Source organism: Podarcis gaigeae (genome assembly GCF_964106915.1).
Source record: "Podarcis gaigeae genome assembly, chromosome: 6".
NCBI classification, from domain to species: Eukaryota; Metazoa; Chordata; class Lepidosauria; order Squamata; family Lacertidae; genus Podarcis; species Podarcis gaigeae.
This window is the reverse complement of record NC_139682.1, coordinates 37,524,694-37,547,640: the sequence shown is the minus strand read 5'-3', so window position 1 is coordinate 37,547,640 and position 22,947 is coordinate 37,524,694. Positions and strand designations below refer to the sequence as shown.

Sequence of the window (22,947 nt, the reverse complement as noted above, 5' to 3'; positions counted from 1 at the left end):
ATGGAAGGAAACCCCTAAAATAATGTTCACCTCACACCAGTGCTTTTTTCCTGGGCGGACGCAGGGGGACGCATACCCCTAAACATTTTGTGAATGTAAGTTTGACCTCATTGAGGGGCAGTATTTCAATATGAGTAGGAAAATGAGAATGCTGTACCCCTAAACATTTTTTTGGGGGGGGGGAGCACTGCCTAACACATTGAAATCAAGGTGATTCTTTTTCTAGGGCGATTTCTTTTTGCTGCTGTTTTTTATATTTGTTAGCTACAGTAAACTGATAATTTTTAAACTATATAGAAATGTTTTAAACAAATTGTCAATGCACATGCTCCACCCCTACACTGAGTGTGGAAGATGATATAGTATTATAGCCCTGGGCATTAAATATGAAAAGGCAGGATATAAACGAAATAATGGGGTTGGCAGAGTGGACTGTACCATTTCAGACTGTGGGGACTGTCCCAATTTTTTTAATCCCATTCCCACATTATCATCATTTTCAGCACTATTATAAATTGTCGATTGCTTGTAAAACACACCCAAGGTCACCAAGCAACTTATTTAAGGCCATAAGCAAAACTGCTTATAATTTTTTTTAAAAAATGGCATTCATAAAAAATAGAAAAGCAAGCCCCAGTAACATTTTTTTAAACAGGAGGGAATTCACTAGCAACTTGGAATGCTACAGCCCATTTTGAAGCCCCCTACATCCTACCTTCATTCTGCTTTGTGTTTACATGGTGAACAATGGGACTCTTACCTCCACTTTGGAAGTGAGGTGAGAATCGTTTCATCTGCCAAGGGGACAGACTCCCACCTGTCTGTGATGGGGGTTTTGACCTAAAGAGACGCTCTCCTGGTGGAGCAGGCCTAGGAGTCCTACAGCCTAGTAAGCTGCAGGCCCAGAGCACAGACTTGGATAGAGGACATTGCAGAGTAGTCAGATCAAAATGCTTGATTCAGAGATAAAGGCATCAGCTGGGAGAGGGGTGACTTTTTAAGCAGCTGAGTGCAATGGACACCAATTACATTCCCTTACACATCTTCCAGCTGTGCATCAAAGAGGTAACAGTGCTTATTTTATTGCAGTGTGGTGAGGCTGTAGGTAGGGTTTGTGTTTATCTCTAGATATATATATATTAAAAAGTGGTTATTTTTAAGTTGATTATTTTTAAAATAAGGATAATAACCTGAATTTCAATACAAACATTTGGTGTGTACTTATAATTGAGTACCTGGCTTGTGTGAGAACATTGCGTTTTTGCCTTTCTCTGTAAGAGCCGAGCTACAGGTGATGTTAGTTACAGAGTTTGGCTAGTTTTATGTTTTTAACTAATACCTTGGGGTGGGGCTAAGCTGGAGCAGGACCATGGCATGGACAGAAGGATTTAGCTCCCCCCCCTCCAATTGGAATCACAACCCCATATGGTATTTGCAGGGGGGGGGCTACCGTTGTTTCCAATACATTGGCAGTAGTTCATGCATTTGATTTTTGTGGTACATTATGAAGATGTATATATCTTATAAATCAAAGAGCATGAGTATTTACTTTCCATTGTATGAAGAATAGCTGTTGCAGCCAGAAAGTGCTGGCCATTACTTCTGGAAGTTTGGGCATGTTAGCTCAGAATCCAAAGAGTGACTTAAGTTCACAAAGGAGCCATTACACTATACTAATGGATTTTTTTAAAAAAACTTTTAACTTTTCATTGAACTGATGATCCCCTCCCTTATCTCTCATGAACTGCTTTTGAAACACCCCTCAGTTTTAAAAGCAGTTTTACATGTGACAGCTGCTTGAAAAAAGCAAGTTCTGTAAACCCTTGGACTTACAAAAGCTAGCCTCATAGTTCTTTGGGTCCTGGCCTTATTCAGAACATCTCCCAAAAGAATGTTGGGAACTGTAGTTTTTAAGGTTGCTAAGAGGTTTTAAGAAACCTATTGCCCTCACATATAGATCCAGAGTGATTTAACAATCAATCCCTCTGTATCACCCTTCAATAACACAATAAAACATCAATATAAAGTAAAATACAGCCCAAAACAGCAAGAGCAGCAGTTTAAAGCAGTGTAAAAGCCAGATCCAATAACAGATAGGTAGCCGTGTTGGTCTGCCATAGTCAAAACAAAAAAAATCCTTCCAGTAGCACCTTAAAGACCAACTAAGTTAGTTCTTGATATGAGCTTTCGTGTGCATGCACACTTCTTCAGATAGCCATTTTTCACCTTCTCACCCCTTGCTTTTTCCTGTAAGACCTATTGCAGTCGTTAAGAGTCGTCAACAGGCTCATCACAGCTATCTGCCAATCACCCATTCCCACCACCCTTCTGAGTAATACCCCTCCCCACCTTCTCACTATATAGAAGGGTCTGGAAACTTCTGTTTCAGTGTATCTGAAGAAGTGTGCATGCACACAAAAGCTCATACCAAGAACTAACTTAGTTGGTCTTTAAGGTGCTACTGGAAGGATTTTTTTTTGTTTTGGCCAGATCCAATAGATAGTCTAAAAGTTGGGAAGAATAAAAAGATTTTCTCTCAGTGCCAAAGGATAATAATGTTGGTATTAATTGAGCATCACTGTGAAGACGGTTCCAAAGTATGCAACCACAGCCATACATCCTGGTTTCTGCTTGCCTTCTTCAAACTTTAACACAAAGCATCTGTTGCGAGTGCTTCCCTGCCCTTGGCAAGCTGCTGAGCAGTAAGTAATAGAAGTGTTCCAATGATCAAAATAAAGCAACAGTCACCTTGATTGCCATGTGTTTAATTCCCAGTAGGTGAAGCCTCCGCAGTTCACGGAAAACTTCCTTCACATTGGTCAAGCCCAGAAATCAAGACTCCAAGAAAGAGGTAGGTTGCAGGAAGAATTGGACCAGATCATACAAAACACACACTGAACCTGTGAGTAATGATACTTGGAATCTGCAGAACCTTCTGCAATAAACTTTTTGAGCCCTTTGCTCCTGTTTCCCTGATTATGGTTCCTTCTTCATCTCGGGTGCCACACATTGGTCCGCTTTTACTCTTGGTTTTCTTCTCCCATGCCCACATTGTCGCTTTCTGCCATGCTGCTAACCAAGCTAGGCTTAGTATTGCAAAACTGAGACAGGTAGGTAGATATGAGACTAGACAGTCCTTAAAGTACCTGGGACCTAAAGCTTGAAGGGCTGTAAGCATCAAAAGCAGCACCTTGAACTGGGCTTGGAAGTGAACTGGCTAACAGTGCGCATTTCTCAAAACTGTCAAGTTACGCTCCCAGGAAGCAATTCCACTTAAAATCCTGGCTGTTGCATTTTAAACCAGCTTCCTAGTCCTCATGGTCAAGTGTACTGTTGCAGCTAGGTAAAGGGGACATCTGACCATTAGGTCCAGTCGTGGCCAACTCTGGGGTTGTGGCGCTCATCTCACTTTATTGGCCGAGGGAGCTTCCAGGTCATGTGGCCAGCATGACTAAGCTGCTTCTGGCAAACCAGAGCAGCGCACGGAAACGCCCTTTACCTTCCCGCTGGAGCAGTACCTATTTATCTACTTGCACTTTGACGTGCTTTCGAACTGCTAGGTTGGCAGGAGCAGGGACCGAGCAATGGGAGATCACCCTATCGTGGGGATTTGAACCGCTGACCAGCAAGTCCTAGGCTCTGTGGTTTAACCCACAGCACTACCCGCGTCCCTTTTACTGTTGCAGCTAGATAACTGTTAAACTGGGGAGGGTATGGACAGAAATAAAGCTCTGCTAGCCACTAAATTGTAGTGTAAGGCCAATCCTGTTCTAACCTTCTTTCCTGAATGCCTAACATGCTCACATGATCCTCCTTTCAGCCACCATTCTTAGAATATGCACAGGGATTATCCCACTGGCTTAAAGGATGGATAAGGGTTTTTTTGAAGTTTGTTGGGTTCTCTTTCGCCCACCCCCACTACCCTGTTTTCTATTTCTGATGGAAAAGCAAAGATCTGAATCCTTTCATATAGTTGACTCCTAGGACAAATTACGTACATACTTGTAGCATATGAGCCGTCAAGATTTTAATGAGGGAAGGAGGAGGTTAACAACTCACTCTTTATATAGGCACAGGGTAACAAGGTAATGCCAAAACAAAGGCATTCATTCTTCTGTCTGAATTCTGGCACAACCTGCCTATGTAACTTGGATTAAGTCTGATATACACAGAAAACTGCCTTTAGCTGCAGTTTTCGGGCTTTAGTTTGTAAGCCTTCTTCAAAGTGAACATAAATATATTTAACTGTGTAGCATTAAGCAATAGAACATGACATCCCTAATCCAACAGCCTTTGGACAGTGTGGAGAACAGAGAAAGTAAAGCTACTACAGGAGGTAAGTGGTGGCGGGGGTTTTTAAAGGAACAGTGGCATGCCTGCTCATTGTTACAGTGAGCTTTGCCCTCAGAATTTGTCATCTCTAGATGTTCCTTTGATGACTCCCAAGCAATCTGCAAAGCACACTCTCTGCAGCCCTTAAACCTAAGCAGAAGGTGAAATGCAAAAAGCATCTGGAGGAAGAAACCCACTTTCAAAAATTGTATCTATTGCAGATATCTGTGTGCATTTATCAGTGAATTTCCTAGTTCAAAAGCTTTACAGAGCTTCAGGGATATAAAAAAAAATACTCAAAATATTGGGCACTACATTGAATTTCTTTTGTATTTTAGTAGTAGATTAATTTTAGTTTCATTGGAAAAATGAAAAATTACATGCGTTTTTAAAAAGCCATGGAATTTGCATTTTGGTCCAGCATAAAACTTGGGGGAGGGGGTGAATGGGAAGGTTAATTAGATGAATGATCTTCTTCTAAAATATTATTCTAGGATTTTCCCACATGTTGTTGAAATCACCAAAGACTTGAATAACAGGAGAACAGTAAAAACAAAAAAAATTCCTTCCAGTAGCACCTTAAAGACCAACTAAGTCAGTTCTTGGTATGAGCTTTCGTGTGCATGCACACTTCTTCAGATACACCCACACGAAAGCTCATACCAAGAACTGACTTAGTTGGTCTTTAAGGTGCTACTGGAAGGAATTTTTTTTGTTTTGACTATGGCAGACCAACACGGCTACCTATCCGTAACAGGAAAACAGCTTTTAAAATAACCCTGCTCAAGTGAAGCAGTAAAATTTCCACAATATGCAATATGATATGAACAGTACAGTTTGCTTCATCTTCCAGAAGCTCAGAATTTAGTTACCCTGCCCTCATGAAAGCATATTTGATTTTATGAAAAAACATTTTCATTTTGGGGTCAATTGCATCCTATTCCATAGATACATTGTGTGTATTATTGTATACATAAATCTCCCACAGCCTAACATCCTGCTAACTTCTGTTCTCACAGTTTCCCCAGGAAGGTGACTCTCAAGTGTATTTGGAAAGTGCTCTGCACTGCCGTGTCTTGTGCCATCAGTATGATAAAAGAGATTTTCAAATCCCATGGCTGGCGTGGCCCCAGGCATGAAAGTTATGAAGAAAAATATGAACGCCGGCAGGAAAAGCGAGAAACCCTGGGCAGGAGGAGGAACAGGACCACATGCCGTCTCACGGATAAACGCCAGAGCAAAGAAGCCAAGGAGCTACTTCAAAGACGCCGAGAAAAAGTGATACTCAGAAGAAGAAATTTAATAATGGAAGGGCCAGGAAGGAAGGGAGTGCATTTGACTCCTGGCACAGACATGTCCCTGGTTCCTGAGAACAAACCTGGAGATTTAGGGGAGAGATCAGCATATTTGAGATCTTTGCCTGCTAACCAGGTAATATCTGAACATAAGGGCAATGGGACTTTCTCCCCGCACAGGGCTACAATTCCCATAATTCCCTGTGAAAAGAGATTGATTGTTACAACTCAGAGAATTGTAGCTCCATGAGATGATGGAGGTCTTTCTCAGCATCTGTCGCAAACTATTGTTCACAGGATTCTTTGTGTGAAGCCATGATTGTTAAGGTGGTATAATAGTGCTTTAAATGAATGATACAAATGTGGCCTCAGTGACTTCAGTGGCCCATTTTCCTTGAGAAACGTCTGTATCTCAGTGGTAGAAATCCCAGGTTCAATTTCCAGCAGCTCCAGATAGGACTGGGAATATCCCCTCTTTTGAACCCTTCTGGAGAGCCATTGCCCATCAGTGTGGACATACCTGAGTTAGCTATATCAAAGTTCTAACAGAGGCAGCTCCTGATGTTTTATAACTTCCTGTTGATCAAGGCTGGGGGATTAGTCATGAATAGCCTCTGGTTTTATCTTTTGTTAAACTGCTTAGAAATCTTTGGCTAAACAGTGGCATATAAATGTTTCAATGGTGGGGGGGGGGATGACTTACCAACTTGAATTAGCTAAGGGCAAAGCTAAAATATTTTATTTTTATATAGTGTGGTATGATTTTACCTCATACACAAATCAAACAGCTATTTATCAAAGCTTTTATTCAGATCATGGGAAAGAGACTTAAGTACAAGTATGGTGATGACTGAAATTTCCAAGTTGCCAATGGATCTTTCACACAGGGCTTACTACATAAGAAGGAATCTATGTTAAACATACTACTTCCTATTAGTAATTACAAGATGTAGCTCTGCCGTTCTTCTTGTTTGTTTTCACGTTTTGGAAACAAAAGAATCAAAACAAATATTTCAAATAAATAAATTAGCCCCTGAATAGCTTTCATAAATTACTCCAGGGTCAGTTTTTGTTCTTGTAGTCAGAAAGCTTCAACTACTGATGATGACAACAGTGTTTTGTTTTGTTTAATAGCAAAGTAGTGCTATTTTGTCACTTAAATAGTTCATTTCCTCAAATTATTTTATTTTTTAAGTCCCATCCTTCCACGGGCAGACAATCTGATACTGGGGCAATTTAGAGGTAATTTGGCACTAATACTACCCAACTCTATTTCAGTGTGGCTTGAGACCAATATGTTGAAGAGAGACATGTTCTTACTTTGTTTCAGGAGTCTTGGGATAACTGTACCTCTCAGCTTCATACCAAATCTGTGCAGCATAGCTTCACTGACACTTTTGCACATGGCAACTTGAACTCCTCTCCCGAAAACATGTTCACTGTGAAAGTTTACACAACCTGCAAAGGTAAGACTCTGCAAACTTTGAAATCAGTTTAGCAAAAACTAGTATGCAACTTATTTCTAAATTTTACATGATTCCATTTGAACTGGTTGGACATTCTTTCAGATAATGGCAAGACTTCAAATGTCCACTTAGGTAGGAAAAAGCCTCACTGAACACAGTGGGATTTATTTCCCATAAACATGATTAAAATGTTGCCATTAAGATGCAAACGCTTCCATTTCAAAGACTCTGGAATGGAAGTATTTCCCCCCTCTGCTGCTCCTTTCATAAATAAACAGCATACGTAAACGCAAAATAAATATGTCCAAGCATATTTAACTTTCCATTCTTGAAAGGAGTTATATGGAATTTATTCATTTTGTGTTTTTACAGGTACCCAAACCACAGATGAGTCGAGTACAGTAAAGAAAAGCTCAGGCCAACAGACAGAGTAAGGAAGCACATTGTTTGGTTTTTGTATGGACACATTTGATGATTACCTATACTATTCACTAGACACTTTTGATCATTTACCTCTTTCCTATGGCATCATTCTTTGCAATAGTGGCACATCCTCTTTTGACATAGTCTTCTCCTTTTTTTCTTTTTCAGTTGTGGAACAGCAGTTTTAGATAAGGTATGGAATACAAGAAATGTGAAACCTATTTTAAGACATTAATGATTGATATACTCTGTGTAGCAGCACACATCAGATCCTAGAGATAAAATATATTTGGTGGTAAAGACTATAAGCTGCTCAAACTAACCTGTACATGTGTTTCCACTTTAGCTTATAGTAATACTTTCCTTTTCTGCTGCCTGCCTGGGATTGCAAAACACCCACAGCAGCATCATACCAATTTGAAACTGGGTTTGAGGAATCCTTGAAAAATACTGACTAAGCTCTGGAAAACTTCTCAAAGAAAACAGCTTATATTATATTTTGATGGGGTTGGGGTTGAGCTGGATGACCTCTAGATCCCTTCCTTGTGAGCTTTTTAAACAAATAATGAGACTTTCATTTTCTGCTGCCTGTCTGGGACTTCAAAACAGTCACAGGCCATTGTTAAAGGCCACTGAGCCATGCAGTGACTTTCATCTTGGATAAACCTGGGCAGGTCATATCACTGTGCTGCAGCCAATTGTGGATTATTCTCCAAATCAGCCTCCTCTCCAGATGTTTTGGGCTACAATTTGCACCAGACTGATGGGAGATGTAGCCCAAAACATCTGAAGCACACCAGGCTGGGAAGAGCTGTCTTTCCCAGTAGTCTTTGTATCGTAGAAGGCTTTGCCTTGAATACTTCTTATCAAGTACCCTTAACTTTGCAATGCCCACCAGTATCCATAGCCTAAACACACTGAATGTTTGGTCTATCTGTTACCTTGCCAAGAATACAAGCTTCATTTTGAGGCTTGCAGATTGATAGTGCCTGTTTAATTTCCTTGACATATGCTAATACTTCCATGTTCAACTCAAGCAGAACTTTAAATCCATTTATTTCAATTTCAGGAGATTATTCAACTTTCTAACTACCTCAAGGTGAGTAATTAACACTAAATCGGAACATTTTTCAAGAAGAGTTGTGCCAGGACTTTTTTGTTTCTTCTGAAAGGACTTCTGTCCTTCAGATAGGACCATAACTGTAAATGAGACATGCACCAATTGGGAAAATTACCTCAGATTTTGCTCTCAGAGGCTTGACAAAAGCATTATTTAGAGTCAAACATTTCCTCACATTTGGTGCCTTAGCAGACACCTTGAAGGCAATACCAATGGAGAAAAGTTAGCGTGTGGCTTTAGGCCTTGTGCATATTTTCACTAGGTAAAGGCTGCTACCCATTTTCCTGGACATTTGGATTACCAATAGTGTTAAGTATAAAAACAGACAGTTAGATTAATGGATTAATAATCTTTTAAAGTATTTTTTTTAAAAAAAATAATCCCACCCCATGTGAATCAAGCAGCAGGTTTAAAAAAGAAAGTTTAAATTATTTAAAATGCAATTAATTGCTTTGCCTACAGTACATCCCTGGTTCAATCCCTAGCATCTTTAGGTGAGGTGAGGCTGAACTCCTGGAAAGTCCTCTGGTTCTATTCATGCAAAGCCAACTTCTCCCTGCCTACTGCATCACTCCTTGCCATATCCTTGCTGTTCCAGAAGGTCTCCCTACCATCAGAAGCATCTTTGTAGAGGACATAGGAAGCTGTAGTACATGGAGAGTTGCAGGGATGGACTAGCAATAACTAGTTGCGAGGGGACGCAGGTGGTGCTGTGGTCTAAACCACAGAGCCCAGGGCTTGCTAATCAGAAGGTCGGTGGTTTGAATCCCCGTGACGGGGTAAGCTCCCATTGCTTGGTCCCTGCTCCTGCCAACCTAGCAGTTTGAAAGCACGTCAAAGTGCAAGTAGATAAATAGGTACTGCTCCGGCGGGAAGGTAAATGGCGTTTCCATGTGCTGCTCTGGTTCGCCAGAAGTGGCTTAGTCATGCTGGCCACATGACCCAGAAGCTATACACCGGCTCCCTTGGCCAGTAAAGTGAGATGAACGCCGCAACCCCAGAGTCGATCACAACTGGACCTAACAGTCAGGGGTCTCTTTACCTTTAGTTGCGAGTAAGTGCTTTCTGCTAGTGCAAAATCACATTTTTTAATAATCATCATCATCATCTGCAGTTTTGCACAAGTTTCATCAAGCAGTCATTACAATGCCATCCAATTTATTGCTGAGCAGTATGATTGTGTATGTATCTACTCAAAAGTGAACCCACTTGAGTTCATTGGGACTTACTCACCTGCAAGCTTGAATAGGATTGAAGTCTATGAGTTGCTCTGTTGGTCCTTGGAGGTGGGGAAAGGTCTGAAAACCTAGAAACCTTCATGTTAGAACGATGTCGGATAGAAATTAAGTGGTTTCCAGCTGTAATGTTTAAGAGAATATGGAAAAAAGGTTTAGAAGTAGGTTAAAGCTTATTGATAAGGATTTGCTGAACTAACAATTTGAATTGGAATACAAAAAAGGGAGGTATGAGGAAGTCTGGGAAATAAGTTAAAGGAAAACAAGTTATGGAAAATTTGTGTGTTTTTAATTATTATTATTATTATTATTATTATTATTTATTTTTGTTATCTTTTTCTTTTTTCTTTTTGATTTTCATTGTATTAAAATTGAAAACTCTAATAAATATCTTTTTTTTAAAAAGAAGAAAACCTAGAAACCTTCTAACAGTCATTGGAAAGGGCAAGCTAGAGGGACCAGCGGTCTGATCTTAACGCAATGCTGGGATTTCCTTCTGAAAGCCTAAGAGAAATGATAACAGTGGTGTGCAGGAAATGGCATCTCAGGCACAGATAAGTGAAGAAGATAGAGGGGGTTGCGGTTTAAAGGTGGCCCCTTGCGAGCAATGGGGTCAACAAATGCAGGTTGATAGCCAGCTTACGGGAAGCTGGTGTGAGAGCATGTGCAGAATCAGAGCCCCATAAGAGATTTGGCAATGCAGGGTGCCTCTTTTGTGTGAAGTAGTCAAGCCGTTCTGAACCAGCCTGGCAGCAATTTCTACTGGGAGATTAAGGGAAACCTCATTACTGACACAGCAGATGGGTGTGACATCCACAGCATATATTTAAAGCACACGACTTCCCCCAAGGAATCCTGGGAACTGTTGTTTGTGAAAGATGCTGGGAATTATAGCTCTGTTGGGGGCAAACTATAGTTCCCGGGATTCTCTGGGGGAAGCCATGTGCTTTAAATGTATAGTGTGGATGCATTGGGGAATAAGTACACCTTTTGCACACTTTGCTGAGCCTGATTCCTCCTTTCCTTTTTTCAGGAGGCACTTCATCGGGAGCTACTGCTGAAGCAAAAGATGGCCATCTTACAGGAACTTTTTGCCGCATTGCTGCAAGCGGCAGAAAAGTCTTGGAAGGTACTGATTAGCCATGCTGAGATTATCCATAGCAGGTGACAGGGTGGGGTGGTGACACTCACCTGATCTTTGATTTGCCATAATGCTGCTGTTTACCAGGAGGTAGAGGAGTAAGGACAAGGCACCTACACATGTTATCACTATCTTACCCAGAGTGACCAGATGCATCAGTGAACATGGTTCCTGGACCTTTCATTCTTAGGCCCAGGTCATTCCTTGTCCAGAAGAGACAATTTCAGTAGGTGCAGTGCTCTGTTGTGACAAGGTGTGCTTGCCAAGAATCTCCCTTTCTAGGCATCTACAAGAGGGACAAGAAAAGTACCACATTCCAAATATGAGTTGAACGTTTCCTGATAAGTACGCTTAAGATTTAGCCATGCACTCATATGCACCAATGCTCAACTTGACCCTGTGTGCAAAAATGACTTATCTGCTTTCCATAGAACAAAGCTCGAAATGCATAAAAGCATCAGGTGTTTCAGATAAAAGCTATGGACTTAGAAACTACTGTATAAGCATGGTTCAAACTAACAGAATATCAGGATTGTTATTTATTCCTTCCTATCCCACTTCTCTGCTTCCTTCTTACCTGGCTTTTATTCTGTTTGAAAAACTTAATTTTTAAAAAAAACCCCAATTTTAATTACCATGATTCAAGGTGGTGGAGTTAGCACCCTGAAAATTAGAAAATGCATTTTAAGTGCTTGAGACTTGTGTAAGTCTGTCCAATCAAGTGCTTCATGTGCCACCACATTTGTCCATAGTGTGTAAACAAGGCTCACAAAAAAGGAAATTGCAGTAGACCTGGGGCCTGACACCTCAGTATTTCAGAGAAGTATCACATTTTGAGAGTGATTTTGCCCAGTATCAGTTTAGTGACTCCAGTCCCTGTTTCACTATGATCAGACTAGATAACCAGAGAGTAGGAGTCTTGCTCCCCAGTAGAGTGCCTTCATGTGGGGCAGAGGGCGGGAGAACATTTGTGCTCATTTTATATGAAGTTTTTAAATTTTAGGTCAGTGTTAGTAGGTCTACTAGAAGTGGGAATTCACTCTGCTGAGGTGAGGGGGAAATGGTTTTTGGAAACAAGGAAACGATCATTTAAATAGCAGGCCATTTCTGTACTGGGCTATTGTAGTGCATGTGTTTTTTTCTGGGGTAATATCATAGGCCACTTGCATATAGGTGCTTATAGGAGCCATACTGACAGACTTTATCGCCCTTTTGAGAGGAGGAATCAAGTTTTTGTGGATTCAGCAGGGATCATATTGAAAAACCGCCAGACCAGTAAAAGAACATCCTTTTATGGGATGGAAGAAGTGTGTTTCGGTTGTTAGCAAGGATGGTCTTATTGTACTGCCCCAAAACCCCACAAAATGTTAGGTCCTCTCTACAGCCTAAACAGCTTTTCACAGTTAGACAGGTAGGCAGCATTGAAAGTTAAGCCCTTAAAATGCTGAAGGCAGTTTTAAAAAAGAAAAGCAATGCAAAGTAGTTTGCCCAAAAATAAGATCAGCAAGAGCTCTGACAGAAGAGAAATGACAAAGAATATGTACAGTCTGATGCTTTTGTGGTTTGAGACTTCCTCTGTGAAAGACTTCAGTCAAGCTTCAAGAGGAGTGAGGAAAAAATAGCTTGACACCCTCGCTGGCAGGAAGTGTCTCTGAAACCTCAACTTAGCAACAGGTGGGTTTGCACTTCACCTCTCAGCAGTGATGTTGTAGAAAATAGTTTTCCACTGCAGCCTTTGCCTTAACAGCATACCTCTGGAGAGGAACAAATAGCCTGCTGCTGGGATTTCAAAAACAAACACAGATTGGAAGCTTTGAGATTTGGCATGGCAAATGTCAGATGAGAGATGAGTTAATTAAAAAATAAGAGCCTCTTTAAAACCGTAGGTGGCATCTAACATTTTCAGTGCCTCAAAATGTCTAAGGAGCAAACTTGACGTGATGCCTGTCTTGTAGTTTGTTCTGCCATGTTTGATTTTTAAAGAAATAAGCAGTTGGCACAGAGTCAGGATCAGGAGTGTAAGTGGGGGGAAGCTTTCACCCCTTTGTTTCCAAATAAGAGAAGAGAAATAAATCTGATTTGGAAATGGCTATGTGGCTCCTCTGGAAACCTATAAGCTAGTGTCCTGTAGCATCCTTTAATTTCTTTCCTAATGATGCTCATAACTATGTCCAGCACACTCCTGAAGGGACCACATGCTCTTTTCTTTTCTTTTCTTTTCTTTTCTTTTCTTTTCTTCTCTTTTCTTTTTGATCCCTCAGATTTGCACAAAACCAGAAAACTGCACAAGCAAACATCATTAAATATTTGCACACCAGCTATTGAGCAGCACCATTATTCTGAAAAGTGTGTGCTGACAATTTACGATTCTTTTAATTTTATTTCCCAGCTATGCAGACAATTATTTCTGGAGTGCTCTTGAATGAAGAAGCATAGCCTTCCATATCTCTCAGATTTGAACAAAATCGGAAAACTGTACAAGCAAACCACGTGAAAATTGGGTGCTGAGAATTTACAGTTCCTTCACTGTATGCTATTGCACACTTCCTGGACAGGGAGATTTAAAAAACAGCCCCCAAGTTGTGCACACAGCTATCTGGGCATGCCCTGTCTGTGCCTAATAGGCATAATAGAATTTGCATAATAGATTCAGCAGTTTGGAAGATGGGGACAAACACAAAAGAGAACACCTACTGGTATGAACAGGAAAGACCAAAGTTGTTCCTCATACACATGTGATCTAATTTGAACAAGGGAAGAAGTGGATTAACAGCTAGATAATTCTCCAGTGCAGACATCCCTGTGAATGTGATGTCTCTCTGTTGCCTTAGGATTGTGTGGTGTTACTGAAAGTCTGCTGCAACATAGTACCTCTTTGTAGGTGGTGTTAGCCCATTTTGGACACAAATGGAAGCACTAGTTTGTTACCATGCCTTAATAATAATAATAATAATAATAATAATAATAATAATAATAATAATTAATAAATAAATAAATAAATAAATATTTATATCCCGCCCTCCCCAGCCAAAGCTGGGCTCAGGGCGGCTAACAACAATCAAAATAGTTCAACATTCTAAAAACATTCATTATAAAATTAATTAAAATCAAATTAAAATCAAATTAATGGCAACCATCAAGCAAAATTCTGTGCAGATTGCCAGAGGAGGGGGTCAGGCTGCGCCCTGACCAAAGGCCTGGTGGAACAGCTCTGTCTTGCAGGCCCTGCGGAAAGATGTCCGGTCCCGCAGGGCCCTAGTCTCTTGTGACAGAGCGTTCCACCAGATTGGAGCCGCGGCCGAGAAAGCCCTGGCTCTAGTTGAGGCCAGCCTAACCTCTCTGTGGCCTGGGATCTCCAATGTGTTTTAGTTTGAAGACCGTAAGGTCCTCCGTGGGACATACCAGGAGAGGCGGTCCCGTAGGTACAGTGGTGCCCCGCAAGACGAATGCCTCGCTAAACGAAAAACCCGCAAGACGAAAGGGTTTTCCGATTTTTTAGCGGCTTCGCAAGACGAATTTCCCTATGGGCTTGCTTCGCAAGACGAAAGCCCATAGGGAAATCTCCGGGGACAGGGGGAAGCGCAGCGCGCCTTCTCCTCTGTTCCTGGACCTGTCCTAAGGCTTGCGGTGGGAGGTCCGGGAACAGAGGACAAGGCGCGAAGGGCTTCTCCTCTGTTCCCGGGGCTTGCGGTGGGAGGAGGGTTTTTCCTCCCCACCGCCAACATTCAGAACAGCATTCTGAATGTTGGCGGTGGGGAGGAAAGCCCTCCTCCCACCGCAAGCCTTCAGGACAGGTCCGGGAACAGAGGGGAAGGTGCGCAGCGCTTCTCCTCTGTTCCCGGGGCTTGCGGTGGGAGGAAGGTTTTTCCTCCCCACCGCCAACATTCAGAACAGCATTCTGAATGTTGGCGGTGGGGAGGAAAGCCCTCCTCCCACCGCAAGCCTTCAGGACAGGTCCGGGAACTGCGCAGCGCTTCTCCGCTGTCCCGGGAAGGGGGGGGAAGCAAAGACTTTCGCCCCCCCCGTCGGCCTTCAGAAGAGGTCGGGGGACAGACTGTCCCCAAACCTGGTCTGAAGGCGGTTTCCATAGGAACGCATTGATTGATTTTCAATGCATTCCTATGGGAAACCGTGCTTCGCAAGACGAAAAACTCGCAAGACGAAAAGACTTGCGGAACGAATTAATTTCGTCTTGCGAGGCACCACTGTACGAGGGTCCTAGGCCGTATAGGGCTTTAAAGGTTAAAACCAGCACCTTAAACCTGATCCTGTACTCCACCGGGAGCCAGTGCAGCTGGTATAGTACCGGATGAATATGATCTCGCAGCAAAGACCCCATAAGGAGTCTCGCCGCGGCATTCTGCACCCGCTGGAGTTTCTGGGTCAGTCTCAAGGGCAGCCCCACGTAGAGCGAGTTACAATAATCCAGTCTGGAGGTGACCATCACGTGGATCACAGTGGCTAGGTCAGGGCGAGAGAGGTAAGGAGCCAACTGCTTAGCTTGGCGGAGATGAAAAAATGCCGCCTTTGTTATAGCAAAGAGACTCAAGTACCTAAAATCCCCTTTCCTTGGTGTTTCAAAGGGTGCTGCCCTAGGCACCAGCTCCATTAATTTTGAGCATTGCTCTTTGGAAAGCAGATTTGCCGTTTTGCACATTGGATTAATGCACAGAGGCATTTCCTAGGGATCTGAGCCATTGTTTTTGTGCTTAATCACAAGCATATTAAGAAATGCTCCACTCAGGTTTGGTGTGCAGTACTTTGCTAGGTAGGTGTTTAGAAGAGGAGATTCTGGAAGGTACGCCTTGTCATGCAGTGGTGAGGAAAGCAGCACTTATTGAAAGGTTCTCCTCAGCACAAGAGATGGCTTCCACCCAACGGCGAAAGGTCCAGGAACCCTGTTCTGTGATGCACCAAGTCACTCTCAATAAGACAGTGATAAAATGCATAGATACAAATAACTAGGGAGTGCTGGAGATAGAGGCACTTCCAGGCTGCCATTATTCAGCTGAATTGCTCATATTTTGCAAAAAACAAAAAACAACTCTGGAAAACATGAGTGAACCAGGGCACAGGGATATGGGGACGTGGGTTCATTTTCTTCTTTGTTTGTTTGTTAGACAAATCTTTGGAAGTTGAGGATGTAAAATTCCAACCTTTCCCTCACCCTCCTCTTAGGGTCAGCTAAATGAAGACAAACTCAAGTGCAGGCTGAGTGCCCTGGAGAATCAGTTGCAGACTTGCACCCAGGTAACATATTCTTCATAGTTTTAACATTGTTTCAATTCTATAAATGTTTGGTTGTTGTTGTTGTTGTTGTTGTTTTAAAAAAATGTTTTTAGCTGTTCCTGTTTTATATGTCAGCCTCATTGAGTCCCTGTCAGGGGAAAAAGTGGGGTATAAATAAATATATAATAATTATAATATAATGTAATCATCTTTGGCTCAAAAAAGAAGGGTGGTTTGTCCCCTCTGAGAGAATTTTAATAATTATGCCAGGAATGGCCAGTCTTTGTATTCTTGGGGCTGCTCTGTGTTTCAGAGATGAGTGCTTGGGCATGACCTACTTGACTCCCTGATAGAGATTCCAATTCTGTTATAACATTGCCATGCTCTAGATCACAAGTGGGCAACCTTTTTTTTCTCCCCTCCTTTTTAAAAAATTCTTTTCCAGTATACCCCCAATAATAGCCAAATTATAACAATAACAATTAATTCCCAAATTATACAATTATCAAAAAACCAATCAATTTCCAATTAATACATTTTTGTTAATGTGGCTCCCTGCATGGTGGTTTGGGTGCATTTCCGATCTTATATCACTGCTTCCCATAATCTTACTTAATGCCAGTTACATTTCACTTATTATAATAATCCCTTAGTCAACAGCTACTACATAATTAATGATTTCCATTCGTGATGTTACAATATATAAATTTATAAAGCTTCCAGTGAGGAACTCAAACTATTATCTTTTATTCTAATTGAAAGCATTTGCAGATGACCTGGTATTAACATTACAGGAGCCAGTCTCTAGTACTAAAAGAGTGCTAGAATTAATTTCTGACTTTGGTCGGGTGGCGGGATTCAAGTTGAACAAGCAAAAAACTAAGGTTTTAGCAAAAAATTTGACAACTGCAGAAATAGATGAGTTCCTGAAAGAAACAGAATTAAATGTGGTTAAAAAAGTAAAATACCTAGGGGTGTATCTGACCTCCAAAAATTTGAATTTGTTTAAAGACAACTACGAGAAATGTTGGTCAGAAATCAAAAGAGATTTGGAAACGTGGTCAAGATTGAAACTTTCCTTTTTGGGCCGAATAGCAGCTATAAAGATGAATGTATTGCCAAAAATGTTATTTTTGTTTCAGACCCTACAGATCGTGGACAAGGTGGAATGCTTTGGAAGGTGGCAGAAGGATGTCACTAAGTTTGTTTGGCAGGGCAAAAAGCCCCGAATAAAGTTTAAGATATTAACTGATGCGAAAGAAAGAGGGGGATTTGCCCTGCCAGACTTGAGGTTATATTATGAATCCGCAGCCTTCTGCTGGTTGAAAGACTGGATTTTACTGGAAAACACTGATGTCCTAGATCTGGAAGGGTTTGACAACGCTTTTGGGTGGCATGCATATTTGTGGTATGACAAGGTTAAAGTGCACAAACTGTTTAAAAACCACATTGTCAGGAGAGCAATTTTAATGGTCTGGACAAAATATAAAGACTTATTGGAGAGTAAGACTCCGAGGTGGCTCTCACCGGTGGAGGCCAAGGCACGTAAGAGACCTAATATGGAAGCCAATTGGCCTAAATATGAGGAAATTATTGAAAAGATTGGAGACAATTGGAGGTTGCAGAGCTTGGAAAAACTAAAAAACAAGGTGCGAGATTGGTTGCATTATGCACAAATTCAAGAGGTCTTTAAAGTAGACAAGAAGGTTGGATTCCAGGTGGAAAAATCGAAACTAGAGTCAGAACTGTTAGAACCAAAAAGTAAACTACTTTCGAGAATGTATAACCTGCTGCTTAAATGGAATACTCAGGATGAGACAGTCAAATCCGCCATGATAAAGTGGGCGCAGGATTTGGGGCATAACATTAGGTTTGAAGACTGGGAAAGGTTATGGAACACCGGAATGAAATTTACGGCATGTAGTGCCTTGAAGGAAAACATTATGAAAATGATATACCGGTGGTACATGACCCCAGTCAAGCTTGCTAAGATATATCACCTGTCTGATAATAAATGCTGGAAATGTAAAGAGGCGGAAGGGACATTCTTTCACCTCTGGTGGACCTGCCCGAAAGTGAAGGCCTTTTGGGAAATGATTCATAATGAACTAAAAAAGGTACTTAGATTTACCTTACCCAAGAAACCAGAGGCCTTCCTCCTGGGCATGGTGGACCAGAGAGTGCTTAAGAAGGACAGAACTTTTTTTATGTACGCTACTACAGCAGCAAGGATCGTGATTGCAAAACATTGGAAGACACAAGATTTACCCACACTGGAGGAATGGCACACGCAGTTGATGGACTACATGGAACTGGCCGAAATGACTGGCAGAATCCGAGACTTGGGAGAAGAAACAATTGAGGAGGATTGGAAAAAATTTAAAGACTATTTGGAAAAATATTATAAGTTGTATGAATGTTAAAAAACACACCTTTTAGGAAATTCTAGCTTCAGTAATGTTAAATTAAAGAAATGGAAATTAAGGTACAAGAAGTCAGAGATAGAATAATGAAACAACTTTATTGTGTTAAAATGAAAACGTACATGTTTTGGGTCATAATATATTTGAAATTGGGTAACATGATAAAATGGAAGATACAATAAGTATTGAAACAAGTTAACAAATTGCAGATGTTATGTATTACAGAGAATGCAGGGTTGGGAGGACGCGGGGAAGTCCAGTAGATTTGGAAAAAAGAACAAGAAAATTTGTAACTTTCTTTTTCTACTTTTATAATATGCTCTTTATTCTTTTTTCTGTATTTCATAAAACTAATAAAAAATATTATAAAAAAAAACAAACTATTATCTTTTATTCTGCCCTGTGTGTGAAAACCGTTATGTCCTTGGAGATTCCTTCTGTCCGTATATGGTGTTGTCTCTTTCACTTCCTAGCTGTTGTTTTCTCCCATCATGGCTTGGGGCAGAACTGAATCTTGAAGTTTCTCAAAGCTCTTATCTCTCCATCCCTTGCTTTGATGTCTCAGAACAGGCAACAGTCTGCTCGAAACCATTCTGTCTCACTAGCAAAACATGTCGCAAATCTCCTTTCCAACTTTCCAATCTCTGTGGCGTTCTAATCGCAGCCCCCAAATTCTTTTCCTTCCAGCAAGAGATTTATGGCCCAATTAAACTTTATCTTAGATTATATTCCGTCAGTAGCACACACAAATCTCAGTCTCTTTTTCCTTGTCTATTGTTTTTAAACGGAGGTGAGGGGAATTACATGGTTTTTCCAACATAGTCATACTTGAGCTTCCCCTCCCCCTCCTTCATTTCAGATCACACGCGGTTTCCATTTTTCCTTGTTAATATCAATATTACTCCAACGTCCATTCCTCACTTATGAATATCTTTTTATATTATATTCCGGAGAGGGTTGCTAAATCATAAATATATAAAAGAAGCTTAGAATAAACAAACCATGGGTTTCCCTCTCCCCAACCGACTCAGGCCAAAGAAAATCTTATCTCAATTCAAACCCTTGATCCATGTAACTGGTATATTCCGCAGTATGTTATTACAACCCTTTTCCATCATGTGCTGGGACAGTGGACCCTCCAGATACGAATTAAATTCGCACCGGGGTTCTTACTTAACCTGAAAAGCCCATAACTGGAGGCGCTGCTTCTGCACGCACATGGCGCGCAGAGTGTTTCGGCACATGCGTACGGTGCACAGAGCACTTCTATGCATGTGTGCATGGCAAAACCCAGACATATACACTTCCAGGTTTGCTGCATTCACAACCCAAAAGTTACATATCCAGAGCGGTATGTAACTCGAGATCCACTGTACTTTAAAACCAATTAAAGATCCAATTAAACGAAGAACCTCTGCTTCTTAATGGCGGCATAAATAGGAGTGTGTGCACATCCACATTCTCTAGCAAATGGGTTTAATAATTGCCCAGTGTGAAAAAATTCCAGGTCATGTTGTCTACTTTGGTGAACTATTTGTCGTAATGGTTTTAATATTTTTAAATTGGGCATTATTCTTCAGTTCTCCATTTGTTTGTTTGTTTAGAGTCACTCAAAGCGGAGCTTAAAGAGGATTCTGCTGGAGATGGAAGATCAAAAGCAGAACTATGAGCTGAAAGCGAAAGAGTCTCTTCAGAAACTCCTTGAGGAGAAACTGCAGGTGGAAGGGCAGCTCCAGAATGCCCAGGTAGGTGTGGAATTTCAGCCTGGAACAAGGACAGGATTGGGCAGCAATTTACACAGCATGCTCCATCTTTACATACATGTGGGAATTTTGTTGTGCATTCAGTACAAGGCTGAAGCTCCAGAGCAATGTGAGAGGTGTGTTTTTGGAGCATGGTTGCTGACAATAACCACTTGGCTGCATCATTGTGGTCAGGTCTGCCTGAAGCATAACCTTAACCACATTGCTCAATTGAAAGAGCATGGTGGGGATTTTGTCTGCCTTCACTACACCAACTTCCACAGGCTTTTCTTTACCCCACTAAGCATGTTATTACCCCACGCCATGTACAAGGGGGTTATTTCAGGTAATATGTGTAACAACTCTGCAAAGCAGCCACATGTCTTTCTGTGGTGGGTGGTTAATTATGTACCTTCAGAAAGTATTAAACTGGTGCAGTATACTTACTAAAAGACTTGAGCCAATCAGGCATTCTCTGGCTCAGATCTCACCTCTGCTACTTTTTCCCTACCTAAAGCTCCAACAAGGGGTGTGTTCACATTACCTCCTTAGAGTGTGCTTAAGTTGTTTGTGTTTTCGGATGTATTTCATAGGCTTAAGGACTCCAGTCACCGTGAATCTGGTTTGAGAAACAATGCATCAAACACCAGCATTTTTGAAACAAGGTACAGTCATACCTTGGATCCCAAATGCCTTGCAAGTCGAACGTTTTGGCTCCCGAATGCCACAAACCTGAACATTTTGGAAGTTGAACGGACTTCCGGAACGGATTCTGTTTGACTTCTGAGATACCACTGTACAGGATGCAAATGCATTTTGGATAACTTGGTGTGAACATGGATTAAAAACCCAGTGCTTGGAATGACGTGTGCACAGTAAACAGGACTGTGAACACAACCAAGGCATCTTACTGTACTTATTTTTGAATGTTCTGTTAACAGTATACAATACTGCACAAAGGAGAGAAAAGCTCTAAATAAAATCCCACATTAATAAATGAATGCATTTATCAATCATTTGAATTAATTTTCAGCAAAGCTTCAGTATTCTATAGATCCCAAATAGAGCCCGACATAATAACTAACACAGACACACATGTGCACAGTGACTGGCCACATTGCAGACCTTTTATGTATTTGAAAACTGGATGTCCAGCAGCCACATGGGGAGGAGAGTTAACCTATTCCTCATGCACCATCTCACAAAGAGAAAAAGGCCTCATCCTTCTTGCCCTTTGGAGCAGCTATTTTCTACAGCAGTTTTAGAGGGTAATTTTTCATTGGGAATGTATCATATAGAGCAGGGGTTGTAATGTGGTTCCCTCCATATTTTTATTTTTTGGACTACAACTCCCATCACTCTCTACTATTGCTCATGATTGGCTGATGGGAGTTATAGTCCAAGAAAAAAATATATGGAGGGAACCACATTGGCTTCCTCTGGTATAAGGGAAGACTTCGCTTCCTTCCTCCACATTGTCCTAGTCCAGTTTGGAGACCTGCTTGTGCTATTTGTTTTTGGAAAGAATGAAGGATACATAAATGTGATCAAATATTAAATGTATTATCTGGATTGGCCCTTCACATCCCCACTAGATGGCACCATATGGAAAGCTATATGGCATAAAATAGAAGATTGCTAGTGGAGCAAGATCTGTTGACGGAAATGTTTGAGCTTTTGTTTCACCCAGCCCTCCTTCAGGCAGAAATATCAACTGCTGCTTTGCTGCAGAGAAATGGGGGCAATGTGTCTGGTGATGATGATTCCCCTCTTGCTTCTGAGGTTGCCAGATAGTATTTCTGGAAGTAAATTTGAAAATAGCAACTGCCTGAAGCTCTCTTTAATAGCACACATCTTGAAGGAAAACAGCAGTGGGGAGAGGATTAAGGTTAGCCTAAGGTATCCACATCCATAAATCTCAGGGACAGATCAGTTATTGTGACACAAGCAAATAAATGCAGACAGAAAGAAGATGAAGATTGAGTTGCATGACAGAACTTCTCTGCCCTCTTGGGAAACCCCAGGAACAATTTTTTAGGAGGGGCAGAAGAGATGAAAGGGAAGTTCCAATGTGTTATAATGAATGTGGTGTTTTCCATCTACAGCAGGTTGAATCACAGAATCGTGGAGGTAATTTAGCCCAAATCCCTACTCAATGCACTCCTACATTAGGGGTAGTTAACTGGAGGCCTGTGAGCTAGTATGGAGATACAGCCACCAATTTTGCCTGCAGTAGCGGAATCTCTGGCCAGTGATATTGTGGTGCTAGGATGGGCCCTGCCCAGTGCTAGGATGGGAAGGAAAGCTTTCCCCTGCTCCTCTGTTGATCTGTATCAATCAGAAGAGGAGCTCTGTGCCTGCCTCTGTGTGAGAGAGACTTGTGCTGTGTGCATGTATGTACAAGACTGTGAGTTAGCCACATACACTTTGTGGCCACCTCCACTGCTGACCTATGGCCTGTGGCGGGGCCAGAATGAGACAGTGTGGCCCTTAGACCCTCAGCTAGCCTGGAACTACAGCATGCCTGAGAGCCTCCTAACC

The 22,947-nt window shown here is 41.5% G+C and overlaps 1 protein-coding gene across 8 annotated transcripts in view; it reads left to right on the top strand.

Annotated features, from left to right (window-relative positions):
• Positions 1–22,947, top strand: part of TRAF3IP3 (TRAF3 interacting protein 3) — a 38,872-nt gene that overhangs the window by 6,709 nt on the left and 9,216 nt on the right. For 3 of the 8 annotated variants that reach the window (XM_083745540.1, XM_083745538.1, XM_083745545.1), the window contains exons 2-10: positions 2,776–2,851; positions 5,361–5,763; positions 6,958–7,093; positions 7,466–7,523; positions 7,685–7,709; positions 8,586–8,615; positions 10,905–11,000; positions 16,191–16,262; positions 20,269–20,409. In XM_083745540.1, coding sequence (XP_083601666.1) covers positions 5,422–5,763; positions 6,958–7,093; positions 7,466–7,523; positions 7,685–7,709; positions 8,586–8,615; positions 10,905–11,000; positions 16,191–16,262; positions 20,269–20,409 — 900 coding nt within the window. In that variant the 5' untranslated portion in view covers positions 2,776–2,851; positions 5,361–5,421. Of the gene's footprint in view, positions 1–56; positions 96–180; positions 211–674; positions 1,066–2,775; positions 2,852–5,360; positions 5,764–6,957; positions 7,094–7,465; positions 7,524–7,684; positions 7,710–8,585; positions 8,616–10,904; positions 11,001–16,190; positions 16,263–20,268; positions 20,410–22,947 lie in introns of those variants that run through there. The other 5 variants (XM_083745544.1, XM_083745543.1, XM_083745541.1 and 2 more) reach the window with 5 other exon arrangements.